Raw genomic sequence first — 15,524 nt, 5'->3', positions numbered from 1 at the left:
TTCAGTAATGGGAAGAATGTCTAAAACGGGAGGGGAAGAGCTTTGTAAATCTCTCTCTGGAATGAGTTCCCCCAATTGTGGTGCCACTGCAGAAAAGGCCCTGGTGCTGGTATCCACCACGAGGATCTTTATTAATTGTGGGACCAAGAATACAACCTTCAGAGCTGATGTGGATGCTGGGGAAGGGTCTAGGTGGTACCTGAGGTGATCCCCAAACATGTTGGCTTCATCTCTTACCATCTTGGGTCCCTTTGGGATCCTAGGACACTATATCCTTCCATGAGGATATTGTTTGACTTGCAGAAGGCCAGCATCTTGCTTTGGTTCCGATAAGGATGGCATTCAACCTGCGGATTCAAAATCCCCCAATACAGCCCCAAAGTGAGAATTCAGATGAAACAAAGAACTCAGTGAAATAAGACACAAAAGCAGAACCATGCTATTATTTCTTGAAATATCCTGGTGTTACTTTTCTTAAAGTGTGTTGTGTTTTCTGTAGCATCAGAATCTTTAAATGACCATTCTTGCATTCGTGGTTTCCATTGCCACACTCCTCATCCGTGAAATATGTGTTAGCAGAAGATGGGGGACAGGGCTTATTCCCCCACAATCTCCTGTCACTCCAGCCCTGTTGGAGATATCATGGGCACACTATCATGCGACGAACCCCACCTCTCAATTACTAAAAATTGTGTCAACAAGGGTACAGGGGTGAAACAAACCCCCCTCCACTTGGTTCACCTCGAAAACCTCTTACTTTAAGAAGAGGAGGAAGAAGAAGAGTTTGGATTTGATATCCCGCTTTTCACTACCTGAAGGAGTCTCAAAGCGGCTAACATTCTCCTTTCCCTTCCTCCCGCACAACAAACACTCTGTGAGGTGAGTGGGGCTGAGAGACTTCAAAGAAGTGTCACTAGCCCAAGGTCACCCAGCAGCTGCATGTGGAGGAGTGGAGACGCGAACCCGGTTCCCCAGATAACGAGTCTACCGCTCTTAACCACTACACCACACTGGCTCTTTAAGGGCTTATTAGTAATGAGAGTCTATTTCCAGCTTTTGTGGCCTGCTATCCTCAATACTCTGGGTTACTTAAATGAACAACCTCTTGCCTACAGTAAAGGGCCTCCCTCAGCTCGGATCCCCAATGTATCAATTTGCCTCAACACTCTGGCAACTTCGTGGAACTAGGTTTTCACCATCTAACCCTTTTCTGTGTGACTCTAGGACACCAACTATCACCCCCTTTCCTCAGGTAAGTTTTGCCCTTCCTTGAGTCCACACTTCTGTAAGATTTGATACCCTGCTGGACCAATAATGACGATTCCTCCTTGGCACAAAAAGAACTGAACTTTATTTTCTTGAGAACATAGTTGTTGGAAAGATTCATGCGTTCACAATCTTAGTTGAATAAATACAGAAACTATTTCACTCTATAGTTTCAAGTTAAACTAAACCTAACCTAAAACACCACTATCCTGGCCCCATACCCTTCTTCTTCCCTGTCTCCACACACACCCTCCCTCTTCTCAACTGCCAAAACGGCTATTCCCTCCTTTTAAACCGGGGACCGCCCCGCCCCCAAAGGATGAACTGTCAGTCAAGATGAAGGTGCATTAACTCCTTCTGAGCCGGGAGGTGATAACTCCTCCACCCTAGGGCCAATCCGTCACACTATCCCCGCCCCCAAAGGATGAACTGTCAGTCAAGATGAAGGTGCATTAACTTCTTCTGAGCTGGGAGGTGATAACTCCTCCACCCTAGGGCCAATCCGTCACACTATCCTGCCTGGAAGTGTCTCTATTTCTGCAAACTCAGTCTCTGAATTTTCTGTGTTGAGTAGAAGGGTCTGCTGGGGGGATTTATCTGACTTTCCATCAACGTGAGATGATGCTTCTATATCATCTGTGACTCTTCTTTATCAGGGTCTCAAAACTTTGGTCTCATTGGTTATATGATATACATCAGAGTCCAAGTGAATCAGGGCTGCTTGGGTGCAACAGCTTTGCCCAGATGCCTAACTCAAAAGCCCTTCGCTCCCCACTTGAGAACTTCTAGATTCCCCACAAGAGGCTGTGTGGGCCCTGACTGCTTTGCAGGCCTCCTTCTACCTGAGATGCCTGTTTCAAACATTATGGAATTCTCCACACTTCCTTTTGTCTGAGGATTCAGAGGTCCTGATTAAATGAGAACCCATCACTGGTTCCAGGAATTTAGGGGAGTCTACCCCACAACTCATAACCATATCTTCTTGTGATTGGATTTGCAACCTTATAGCCTTAACCAAGTTTTTCCAGAGAATGGCTGTGTTCATCAAAACAAAGGTCCTTTCACAAAAGAGCTTAAAGAAGCTTTCAACTGTGCTTGGAACAAAGCCCTTAAAAAAGCAATCACACTTCACCTGGTTTATCACTGGCTTGTGTTTCAATCCTGGCTTGTTCAGGATCATTTCCAGCTGCTTACGGGTGAAGTTGGACACTCCAATGGACCTCACCAAGCCAGCATCTTTGCATGCCTCCATTGCCTGGCAAAGAGAACACGACATGTTGGTTGAATGGTGTTTGTTGAATACCTTAGGCCACACTTTTTTCCAGATTAAGATTGGAGGCTTATAGTTCACCAGCTCTCATAGGAGCCATTGTGTGAGTCATTGTTCTGGACATGCCTTCTCTGGTGGAAGGCTACTGTGCTCTGTACCCGAATGACGCAAAGGCTAGATTTCCTAATCCCAGGCACCTACCTCCCATGTCTTCTGAAGATCTACGATGTCAATAATAAATTTTTTGTCTTCTCCCATGGGAAATAAATCTGGTCCAGGCTGGAAAAGAAGGAGGGGGAGGGAATGAATGCAGGTCAGGCATGGAAGTTCTCTTATCTCTGTAATACAATCTAATACTAATGGACAGTGATAGAAAAGAGAGTTCAACTTGCATGGGCTGCTACCACAGTGCAGGGATCTGTAGGAAACTCAAGTCACAAGCACCATATTTGACATTCTTGTTTATTCAAGAGGGATGCAGTGCTACTTTAGCCAGGAAAAAAATATGTTGCAATATTCAGTAAAGGTAAAGGACCGCTGGATGGTTAAATCCAGTCAAAGGTGACTATGGGGTTGTGGTGCTCATCTCGCTTCCAGACCAAGCAAGCCAGCATTTGTCCTTAGACAGCTTTCCAGGTCATGTGGCCAGCATGACTAAACCGCTTCTGGCGCAATGGAATACTGCAACGGAAATCAGAGCACACAGAAACACCATTTACTTTCCCGTCGCAATGGTACCCATTTATCTACTTGCACTGGTGTGATTTCGAATTGCTAGGTTGGCAGAAGCTGGGACAGAGCTATGGGAGTACAACCCATTGCAGGGATTCGAACCGCCAACCTTCTGATCGGTAAGCCAAAAACTTCAGTGGTTTAGACTACATCTCCACCAGCAACCCCCCCCCCCTGTTGCAAAATTAGCTCAGTATTGTCTCTTTTAACCCAGGGGTGGGGAAACAGTGGATCTCCAGGCTTTGCTGCCCTCCAAGTGCCAGCAGCTGCAGCCAGCAAGGACAATGATTGGGGATGATAGGAGTTGCAACTGAGCAACATCTGAAAGGCCACAGTTTCCCCAAACATGCTTTAATTCTTTCTGTGCCCCATAGAACATACTGTCTTCTCTCTCTGCACAGGTCTGTCTCTTCATCTCTCCATCCCCTTTTTACTTCCCTCTCTCCCTCGCCAAGTCCTGCTCTGCTCATTATTTCTTTCTTATGATGCCCATGTAGTTAATGTGATCAGTATATGCAGATGTTTTCTTTAACTGGCATGTTTCTCTCCCAAAATCTGGGATTGATCATTCTTTGATTAAGATATGTTTGAGCAGAGAATTGTCAGCATCTCTAGGAAATGACAATTCCCAATGTTCCTTCAGGGAATCAAATATTTTTAGTAGGCTCCGCCCCCCACCATTCAAATATGTACTCAGTACTTGCAGTATGACATCAATAATTATTTACCTTCATAGAATACGGATTGTGAATTAAGAATAGATCCATGTAGTCAAACTGGAGTTTCTTTAGCGATTCTTCTAAGCATTTCTGAACCAGCTCAGGGCGGTGGAAGGTACTCCAGAGCTGTCAAACATATAAAGAGATTTACCGGTATATTTACACAGAGCCATAGAGTTTGGGGTCTTGGGACAGTTTAGCTGTGGCAGGTGACTATTCTGGTGTGCACAGTGTTACAGGTAAACTCAAATATTGTTCTGAAGAGTATTTTGAGGTGAGGTAAAGTAATTTTAAATTCATCATTGCTAATAAACAGTATTTTTACCATTTATTTATTAAATTTACCGGGTATATATTGCCTTTCATCAAAAGATATTGGAGCAGTTCACAAGATAAAAGCACAAATAAATACTCAAAACAGAAGCAACAAAACAGGAATCCCTCCTCCCACAAACAGGTTTTAAAAAGTTGTAGAATGTAAATCAGTCCAAGGCCTGGTTGAAGAGGAACATTTTCGCCTCGCACCTGGAGGTGTATAATGAACCTTCCTGCAGAGAGCATTCCCCAAACGGGGAGCCATGCAGAAAAGGCCCCGTTCTCGTGTTGCCGCCCTCCAAGCCTCACATGGAGGAAACACACAAAGATGTGCCTCAGAGGATGAACACAGAATCTGGGTAGGTTTATATAGGGAGAGGCATTTTGCTCTGATTTTGTTAAATAATGTCTGTGAAATATGTAATTGCATCATGATGCAGGCACTATATTTTATAGTGGTACCTCGGGTTACAGACACCTCAGGTTACAAACACTTCGGGTTACAGACTCCGCTAATCCGGAAGTAGTACCTCGGGTTAAGAACTTTAACTCAGGATGAGAACAGAAATCGTGCACTGGTGGCGCAGTGGCAGTGGGAGGCCCCATTCGCCAAATTGTCACGTCAGGTTAAGAATGGTTTCAGGTTAAGAATGGACCTCCAGAACGAATTAAGTTCTTAACCCGAAGTACTACTGTACTCATTTTTTCTTTTTTTAAATGCCAAAGTCACTCACTTTTCCAGTGTAGAAAATGTCTTCCCTTTTTATTGTTCCATCAGAAATCTTCGCACGAACGGCTCGCCCAACGTGCTCCTCTGTCTGGTATACATATGCGCTATCAATATGACGGAAGCCCAATTCTATTGCTATCTTTGTAGCCTCTTCAACCTTACTTTTTGGAACCTGCCGGTTGAAAAGGTGAAAATGTCAGTCAAGGTCTCTGCTTCGGTGGGGAAATTAATATCTTTTTTTAAAATATCTCTCTTTATTATTTAAAAATACAAATACACATATACACAAACACACAAAATAGACATATACATACTACTATCCTTTTCTTTTCTTATTTAAAAACAAATTCTTGCACCTCCAATTATCCTCATTGCATTTTGAGCTATTATATTTATATCACGTACAGTTATAGATTTCATTTACAAATCATATTTTTCCATCCTTAAGTCTCTATTTATTACTTTAAAGGTTCAGTTTGCACCTGCCATTAGGATTCCACTTTTACCACTATTCCTTAAGTATTCTTTAAATATCCTCCACTCTTTCCATACTTCTTGGGTCATCTGTTTCCTAACTTTACTTGTTGTTTTAGCTAGTTGCAGATATTCTATCATTAAGTTTTGCCAGTCTGTTATAGTTGGTGCGGCTGGGTTTTTCCAGTTCCTGGCCACTAGCATTGTTGCTGCTGTTATACCGTACATACATAGTACTCTTTCTGTTTTTTTAATCTCTTCCGGCAGGATGCTTAACAAGAACATTTCTGGTCTTTTTTTGAATGTGAGCTTTAACAATTTTTTATGTTCTTCATATACAGCATTCCAATAATTACATATAACAGGACACGTCCACCACATATGTTTGTACGGCCCGATTTCTTTATTGAACCTCCAGCACAAAGGGTATCTATTTCTGTACATTTTGGCTAATTTTTCTGGTGTCTGGTGCCACCTATACATCATTTTTAAGATGTTTTCTCTAAGGTTGTAACAGGCAGTGAGGAAATTAATATCAAAGGGTACCTGTGAGTGTCATTGAACATTTTGAAACTAGACCCGAGTCCCAGGGACTCAGCTAGGCTCGATCGAGGCACATCAAAGGAAAATAAAGAAGAAGCGTAAAGAAAAAGTGAATTATATGTGTTGCATGTGCGAGAAACCGCCTTATTGACCATTGGGTCCACTAGTAATCTCATCTGTTCAATCTGCCAGCAGTGAGAGCAGGTGGAGGCGGGGTTGGCACACATCCTGGGGGTGTGCCATGAGTCCTGGGGGTGTGATGCGCCACCTGCGGAGGCGGGGAGCCCAGCGCGGGAAGGGAGGCAGCCATGATGGCACCCTGCTGGGATTGTGCTGTGGGGGCTGTGCGTTCCCCCCGCACTCCTCTTCCTCCGCCAGTGTCTGCCAGAGCTTCTCTTCTTCACATGCAGGATTGAAAATGAACAATAAATTAACTTGCCAGTTATTTTGGTTCAAACAGTGGAACACTGTTGAGACATAAAATTTGTAGAATGCTCTTTTTAAAAATTCGTTAAAATGTTTGTGAAATTGGAGAGATATCCAACAAAGGATTGAGAAAGTCTCTTCGTCTGCATGTATCTCTTTGTATGAAATAGATTCTACCCTCACTTTACATGTGAATGGAGCAGACATATGAATTGGAAAAATGGAAAAATGAAAATTCCTTCGAAAAACTGAGTGGTAGCTTTCATTTAGTAAATTCATGATGTTCCTAGAAATTAATTTAATTACATGACAAGAACCGACACCGATCCCTTCATTTGCATTGCTGGTGATATGGAATGGACCAAATGAAGATGGTTTGGATAAAGAATTGTTTCTATATTTATTGTTAGTGTCCAGAATAGTTAGCTAATGGCTGGTGATTTGGGATAATATTTTTACTCCCAACAAAACTAATAGTGGGCACTTATAGTTCAACAGAAAGATTTTTAAAAATACCACTAGACACAGTGGAAACAGTTTCTCAGTTACAAACCATCCAAGTCTTGCACAAAACATTATTTGCTCCTGAATCTACTGACTCGGGACCCTTGTTGAATGAGAAGCGGTGCTTTATCTGCTGCAAAGCATCTGTTGCATTCTTGGCTGCTGTGACCCAAGAAGTTCTCATGCACAATTGGCTTCCAGATCAGGTGAGGTATCTCATGCTGTGCTTCGCAATGTATGAAGCACCCAGCAGCTGGAAGGCATTTTGCTCCTCAAGAACAAGTTACTACAATCTGAGAGTTAAATGTCTTACTTACAGTGTCCGGGGTATAGGTTCCAAACCCCAATATGGGGATTTTGTTCCCATCATTCATTGTAATGCCACGGTCTTTGCTAAGTGCCATTTTCTGCTTCTGTGCTTGTTCAGTTCTTTGCTCCTGGCTGAAAGTGATTAACACTCTTGTGGCAAAAGGAAAAACTCGAGGGAGAAAAATGAAGTCTGTGTTTTTGTAATGAAATGTCTTCTGTTGGCACGATAGGAGGAGAGTGCTTAAATACTCCAAAGAAATGAGAGAGAAGGGCGGGGAAACCTATGGCCAACTTTTTATCAGTACCTTTCAGCAGAATGTCCTTTGGTACACCAGCAGTTTCCTTGTTGACTTAGCAGCATTACTTTCACAGAATAAATAACCCATGGCCAACTTTTTATCAGTAACTTTCAGCGGAATGTCATTTGCTACACCAGCAGTTTCATCGTGGACTAAGCAGCATTGCTTTCACAGGACAAGAAAAAAATAGCTTTCTTTCTTTCTTTCTTTCTTTCTTTCTTTCTTTCTTTCTTTCTTTCTTTCTTTCTTTCTTTCTTTCTTCTCCTCATCCTCCTGCTTGTTCGCGTTCCAATAAAGCAATGCAGAGGCCTATTGCAATTTTTCATCAAGAAATTTCACCTCTATGTTAGATTAGTAAATGTTAGACATAGAAAAAGCAAACCGAAAAACCATGCAAACCTTTTCTTTAGGCTGCTGTATTGAAATGAAAACACATATGCTCCAAAACAAAATAATAAATGAAATATGTGGAGGCATCTGTTAACCCAATGCCAATGAACACACAAAGGATATAAGGAAGGAAAGGGCCGTACAAATAAGATCCCAAGCTGCCTCTGGCTATGTATAATTTGCCAGCACATGTGCAGTAAAACACATTTGATGTGCATTGGTAAGGTTTCTGAGAACTCTGCTAATGAACTTGAGGAGAACCTTGCTGGGGAACTTGAGGAAATATCTGGAGAACAAGACACAGTGACTACGCAACTCCAAGAAGAAGAAAAACCCTGTTGGTGTGAGAGGCCCAGGGTTGAATTTGGGAATGGTAGCTTTGTAAAGGGTAAACTACAGTTCCCAGAATTCTTTTCGAGAGGTCATATGCTTAAAAAGTGCTGCATATCATTGGATCATAGAAATGTAGACTTGGAAGGAACTGTGAGGATTATGTCTTCCAACCCCTTGCAATGCAGGAATCGTTCGCCCAACGTGGGGCTCAAACCCACAACGCTGAGATTAGAGTCTGTGGCGGAGGAAGGATGGGGTGGACGGGGCGGGCCGCCCCTGGCACCATCTGCCCAGGGCACCATCTTGGAGAGGAGGTGACATTTGGCATGCCCCCCTTGGCCCCCCGCGACTCCCTGTATTGGCAAGCGTCGCGGCGCCCCCATCCCCCTGCAATTGGCATCCCCGATGGGTGGGCGGATGGCGCAGCTATTGCAATTGACAGCCCCGGCAGCGGGCAGGCAGATGGCGGGCCACACCTATTGGCAGCCCCCGCATGCGGGCTCAGGTGCGTCTGCACCAATCGGCAGCCCTAGCAGGCCCAGGCGTGGCTGCACCAATTGGCAGCCCCGGTGGGCCCGGGGGCAGCGGCACCAATGGGCAGTCCCGGTGGGCTGGCCCAGGCACACACAAAGGGAACATGGGAGAGGGAGCTTGTGCAGATGGGGATGCCCAGGAGCTGCATCCCTTCTCGGAAGTAAAAATAAAATAACGGGGCACTGCCAAGGAGGTAATTGCATTTTCATGGTCGGTCTTTATTTAGGGAGCCTGTCCACCACCAACCCTGGTGTCCAGGGCTGCAATGCTTCTGCACGCCTGCCTGAGAGCGAGCCTCCCTAGAGTCCCAGGGGGCTTCCTTCAAGTAAGACATGCAGAGGATCCAGCTCTTCCCCACCAAACACGCTGCCCCCTACCCAAGCATCACCTTTCTACACCAGCTCAAGGTCCGTCAAAGGCGATGTTCTGTTTCTTTTACTGGGAATATTTGGGGTGGCTATGCTGGATGGCTGGTTTTTAGAAAGAATAAAAATCATAAATAATAATGAATGCATAGAACCGACTGTCTCTTGGGGAGGAAGAGGCGGGGGAGAGAACAGAGCTTGTGATCCTAGCCATTGGATCCGAAGAATCTTTCAGCCTTCTCTCCCCACCCTACGCTGCCTTCCCACTAGCGGAGATATCTAGGAGAGAAAGAAGCAGAAGAGATAAATTCATTTTGTTCACATTTTAATGAGAAACTACACAGCTCACGCTTCTTGAACCAATATGCAAATCAAAATGCAGTTATCGTAAGAAAGTGGCAATTCTCTGAATTTTGTGATGCAGTTGTTCAGCTACAGAATCAATACAGAAATGCATATAGTGGGGTAATGTATGCATTAAAGAGCATATATTAGTGAAAACATGATGCAAAAATGCTTTATTTTTGACAAAAGTGCAAAGGAAAATGTGTGTGGTAGGAGAAATTTCCATCCCAAACTGATATGGAGATGTGAGGAACTGAAGAGTGGAAGATGAGATGCTGGGATGCTGGGAGGAATTGATACTGACAGATTTGCACAGTGTTTTCCTTGAAAAAGGACCCAGGTTCAGAAGGAGATAAATTAGAGATGGGAGACGATTCCTTATTCCACATCTGGTGGGTAATACAGTGGGTGGCCAGCATATCTGAAACAAAACAAAAGAAAGTCAACACTCAGGGATGTGGAAGATGCACAAGAAACAAAAACTGATCTGTTGCCAGCCATTGCCTCATGAGACCATTTCACACAGTGCATGGCAAGCTCCCCGAGTTCGCCATCAAATGCCCACCCTGCTGAAAATCTGGGAGGCTGAAAGTCAAAATGGTCCACCATGTTACAATCTAAAACTTGCAATATCAGAATGATCCTATGTCTGCCTAGAGAAAATAACTCCAAGATGATGAACGCAGCCCTGTTTGCTGATCAAAGTGCTACAAAAGGGTTGGGTCAAAGGTCTCCCTCCTCTTCACCAACGTCTTTTTGAAACTTTCAGTTATGGGCAGAACGACAACTGCTGTTTTGGGAGTCCCTTCCTGGCAGTAATGCATGAGGCAGCCATCTTTCCCCCTCCAAAAATGCTCCTGGGAATGTCATCACATCATTGTATGGCATTGGTCTCAAGGGTATTTGGAAGCCTGGGTTCAAAGCACAGAGCAACTGTCGGGTGAGCGGCAAAGCTACAACTTGTTGTATAGTGAGAAAGGATCCTGAATTGCCATGGGGTAAATTATGGGGAGTTTAGAAACATTACATTTTGTCAGAAACTGGACTAGAGGATGAAACTCTTAATCGCAGGGCTATGGGTTCAAGCCCCACACTGGGCAAAAGATTCCTGCTTTGCAGGGGGTGGACTAGATGACCCCCGTGGTCCCTTCCAAATCTACAATTCTACGACATGGACACTTGTCCATACACTTGCACCCCACTCCAACCATGCATGGGGATTTGGTACAAAGTCTCCAAGGTAATTCCTTCTATAGTTTCACATAATTCTCTAGGAAGAGATGGATGCCAGATCTTTTCTTCCTTTTGCTCTCGCAGTATGAATTCTTGTGTGAAACACTTTTATGTATTCATATGCATACTATTTAAATATGACTTACACGTCCCATGTTAAATAGCTCATGCCTTTGTGAAGGCCATCAATGGATTTCATATCCTCTTCAGACAGCTGGAAAGTAAATGCCTGTCAGGAGGAGAAAATAAAATGCTGAGGTGCTTTTTACCTCATGCCTTCTTTTTGCACCTCAGAGCTGTGCACCTTTTTCCAGCAACAGAGATGTCAAATCAACCTTTGCTACCACCTTCCAAAGTTTAATTCCTTCATTCAACAGCTTCAGTCCAGATGTCCTCCCACTGAGGGAATTTTATATGCATAGTAATGTAGGTTTTTATTGAACAGGAGTGGGGAAACTGTAGCCCTCCAGATGTGGATGTATCCAACTCCCCATCAGTCTCAGCCATCAAGTCCAATGGTCAGGGGTGAGGGAAGTCATAGTCCAGTGAATGTAGTTCTTCTTGCAGTGCATAGCTAAACTACTGAACTTGCTCCCGTGGGAGGCAGTGACAGCCACTAACTTGGATGGCTTTAAACAATAGACAATTCATGGTGGATAAGAATACCAATGGAAGCTAGTCATGATGGCTGCACTCTGCCTTCATGGTCGGAAGCAGTGATGCTTCTGAATACACACTGCTGGATCTTCACTCCCGTACTCCTGCATGAGTCATGACCAATGGTAGGGTTTCCAGATGTCCCCGTTTCACGAATAAGTCCCCAGACACATTCTATCCCCAGAATGTCCCCGGATTTCATCTAATGTCCCCGGGAAACACAGCAGCAGCAGTCTCAGCAGCCCTGAGAAGTTGGCTCTGCCTGGCTTCAGGAGCTGCTCGGAAGTCCCCATATGATGGTGGTGCAGGGGCTCCAAAATGCAGCTTCTGGGCTGCCTCCAACTTCCCTGACCCCAGCAACTAAGCTGCGAAGGGAGGCTTCACGCTGCCTATAAGAGCAGCCTCCCAACTCCTACTTGCGTGCAAGCAGGATCGGGACGAGGATCTCTCAGCTGTGATGGGAGGCTTCACGCTGCCTATCAGAGCTTGCATGCAAGCAGGAGGGGACAGGGATCTCTCAGTTAGGCAACAGAAAGTCTCCCTTCCCAGCTGAGGGATCCCCGCCCCCTCCTGCTTGCATGCAAGTAGGAATGGGATTGGGGCTGCTCCGATGGGAAGGGAGTCATCGTGCTGCCCGAACCCTGCCGCCACCGCCGCGTCAAGATGAGGGAAGTCACAATCCAGCTAATGTAGTTTAGTACTTCTTCAGTACTCACAGCTGTCCATGGAGGCGCAGGTCAATTCTGTGTCCAGGGCAGCTGTCTACCAGCTCCATCTGGTATGCAGGCTGATACCCTACCTGCCCACAGACTGTCTCGCCAGAGTGGTGTGTGCTCTAGTTATCTCCTGCTCGGACTACTTTGAAGGTGACACTGAAACTACAACAAATCCAGAATGCGGCAGCTAGACTGGTGACTGGGAGTGGCTGCCGAGACCATATAACACTGGTCCTGAAAGACCCACATTAGCTCCCAGTATGTTTCCGAGTACAATTCAAAGTATTGGTGCTGAACTTTAAAGTCCTAAATGGCCTCGGCCCAGTTTATCTGAAGGAGCTGAGGTCCAGTGCCAAGGGCCTTCTGGCGTTTACCTCCCTGCGAGAAATGAGGTTACATGGAGCCAGGCAGAGCGTCTTCTCAGTAGTGGCACCCACCCTGTGGAATGCCCTCCCATCAGATATGAAGGAAATAAACAACTATCTGACATTTAGAAGACACCTGAAGGCAGCCCTGTTTAGGGAAGTTTTTAATGTTTGATGTTTTATCGTGCTTTTAACATTCTGTTGGGAGCCGTCCAGAGTAGCTGGGGAAACCCAGCAAGATGGACAGTTGTTTATTTTTTTATTATTATTATTATTATTATTATTATTATTATTATTATTATTATTATTATTATTATTATCTTACAGTGTATAGCTAAACTACCAAACTTGCTCCCATGAGAGGCAGTGACAGCCATTAACTTGGATGGCTTTAAACAATAAACAAATTCATGGTGGATAAGATGTGCATCTTCACTCACTTACCCCCGCACCAGTTATGTGACCCATGAGATCACAGTGTTCAAATGATGTGCTTTTTCAATATTGTTTTTTTAATGGATTTATATATACTGCTTTACCTGGATGTCTTCCTCAATTTGCTTTCTGTTGTCGGCCTTCACTATGACCACCAGGCCGCGCTGCAGTTGGTAGCGAATAGCCACGAGAGCTGGGCTTTTGTTGTACTTCTTGGCGATCGCAACCAGCAATGGATCTTCAAGCAGTGGAGGAGCATCTCGATTTAACCTGTTGGAGAGCAACAAGGAGAGAAAGTGTGTTTCTGGTGTCAAGATGCACAACTACACACACACACAAATATAGGATGGGGAACACTTGGCTTGACAGCAGTATATATGAAAAGGATCTAGGGGTCTTTGTAGACCACAAGCTTAACATGATTCACAGTGAGAAGCAGCAGGAAGAGAAGCTAATGCTATTCTAGGCTGCATCAACAGAAGTATAGTGTTCCGATCAAGGGAAGTAATAGCAGCGCTCTATTATGCATGGGTGAGACTTCATTTGGAATACTGTGTCCTGTTTGGGCACCACAGTTTAAGAAGGATATTGACAAGCTGGAACATGTGCAGAGGAGCGCGAACAAAATGATAAAATATCTGGAACGTGGGCCATATGAGGAATGGTTGAAGGAGCGAAGAATGTTTAGCATGGAGAAGGGTATACGGACAGCTGATGTGATAACCATCTTCAAGTATCAGAAGGGCTGCCTCATGGAAGATGGAGCTCAGTTGTTTTTTATTGCTTCAGAGGGTAGGACCTGAATCAATGGATTCAAATTACAAGAAAGAAGATTCTGACTAAAAATTAGGAAGAACATTCTGGCAGTAAGGGCTATGCAACAATGGAATGGACTCCCTTAGATGGGTGGTGATGAGGGGAAGTAAAAAAATCCAAGTAAGTAAGTAAGTATTTTGTATTTAATGGTTGGTTGGTTGGTGCGAATTAATTTAATTTTTTAGTATCCCTTTCTCCACCATAAATTGCAGCCAGAATGGGAACCCCAAGCTTTGCATAAGTACAAAAATGTACTTGGGGGTGGGGGTAACTAAGAAAGAAAAGAAAAGCCCCAACAGGCCAACGGGATGGTGTCTGCTCTGTGGATAATGAATCCTGAGTACGTGTTGGAGAGAAAATATGGAGCATTGGGGAGGGAGGTCAAATGTAATGGAGTGTCCTGGAAGAAGGCATGGCTCACTGGACTGAAGCCAGAACAGGAGAACTCAGTATTGCAAAGTTTTGTTGCTGGTCCCACTTGTGAAAAATAATCAGTAGAGTGGCTTCCAATACAGATGAAAACAACAAAACTCAAAAAAACATAGGGAACGGGCTATGTAAAAAGTGAAATGCTTGTTGTTGTTCAGTCGTTCAGTCGTGTCCGACTCTTCGTGACCCCATGGACCAGAGCATGCCAGGCACGCCTATCCTCCACTGCCTCTCGCAGTTTGGCCAAACTCATGTTAGTAGCTTCGAGAACACTGTCCAACCATCTCATCCTCTGTCGTTCCCTTCTCCTTGTGCCCTCCATCTTTCCCAACCTCAGGGTTTTTTCCAGGGAGTCTTCCCTTCTCATGAGGTGGCCAAAGTACTGGAGCCTCAACTTCAGGATCTGTCCTTCTAGTGAGCACTCAGGGCTGATTTCTTTAAGAATGGATAGGTTTGATCTTCTTGCAGTCCATGGGACTCTCAAGAGTCTCCTCCAGCACCATAATTCAAAAGCATCAATTCTTCGGCAAGCCACTCCAGTATCCCTGCCAAGAAAACTCCATGGACAAAAACAACAGGCATATAAAAGTGAAATGCTATAATAATTTAAATGCAAGGCTGGGTGCAGGGTCCTTTCATCCCTGCCATTCTTGGTGATCGCAATCACTTCAGCAATGGGAAGGTTTCTGAGAATGTCTAAAATGGAGGGGGGGGGGAGCTTTGTAAATCTCTCTCTGGAATTAGTTCCCCCAATTGTGGGGCCACTGCAGAAAAGGCCCTGGTGCTGGTATCCACCATGAGGATCTTTATTAATTGTGGGGCCAAGAATACAACCTTCAGAGCTGATGTGGATGCTGGGGAATAGTGGGCCTAGGTGGTACCTGAGGTGGTCCCAAAACATTTTGGCTTTATCTCTTACCATTTTGGGTCCCTTTGGGATCCTAGGACGCAATATCCTTCTAGGACAATATTGTGTGACTTGCAGAAGGCCAGCAGCTTGCTTTGGTTCCGATTAGGATTGCATTCAACCTGCAGATTCAAAATCCCCCAACACAACCCAAAAGTGAGAATTCAGATGAAACAAAGAATACAGTGAAATAAAGGAGTGATAAGGTGCTCAAGTCTCTTAGGTGTCCACGTCTGTCATGATTGATGGTTTTAGAAAAATTGTATTTAACCTTGTAACCTTCAGTTGAACTTAGCTTTGACAACCAGGAACCGTTGAGGTTTGTGAGCATTTCAGCCTTGTTAAGTTTCTATGTACGAATATTTGAAGACCCTCCCTTGAAGAAACGATAAGAGTGAAACGGGGATAATGC

General features: G+C 44.5%; 1 protein-coding gene across 10 annotated transcripts in view; it reads right to left on the bottom strand.

Annotated features, from left to right (window-relative positions):
* LOC117054593 (aldo-keto reductase family 1 member C3-like) overlaps positions 1 to 15,524 on the bottom strand; it is a 45,927-nt gene that overhangs the window by 25,229 nt on the left and 5,174 nt on the right. For 4 of the 10 annotated variants that reach the window (XM_033163552.1, XM_033163551.1, XM_033163553.1 and 1 more), the window contains exons 5-6: positions 2,399 to 2,521; positions 238 to 347 (exon numbers count right to left, since the gene is read on the bottom strand). The exons of 1 other annotated variant lie outside the window; for it this stretch is intronic. In XM_033163552.1, the coding sequence (XP_033019443.1) occupies positions 238 to 347; positions 2,399 to 2,521 (233 nt within the window). Of the gene's footprint in view, positions 1 to 237; positions 348 to 2,398; positions 2,522 to 2,737; positions 2,816 to 3,996; positions 4,114 to 5,036; positions 5,205 to 7,296; positions 7,506 to 9,773; positions 9,976 to 10,933; positions 11,017 to 13,064; positions 13,231 to 15,124; positions 15,235 to 15,524 lie in introns of those variants that run through there. 5 more of the 10 variants (XM_033163557.1, XM_033163560.1, XM_033163559.1 and 2 more) reach the window with 5 other exon arrangements.

This window comes from Lacerta agilis, chromosome 10, assembly GCF_009819535.1.
Source record: "Lacerta agilis isolate rLacAgi1 chromosome 10, rLacAgi1.pri, whole genome shotgun sequence".
In the NCBI taxonomy this organism is placed as follows: domain Eukaryota; kingdom Metazoa; phylum Chordata; class Lepidosauria; order Squamata; family Lacertidae; genus Lacerta; species Lacerta agilis.
The sequence above is the reverse complement of the archived record's forward strand: the minus strand, read 5'-3'. Positions and strand labels throughout refer to the sequence as shown.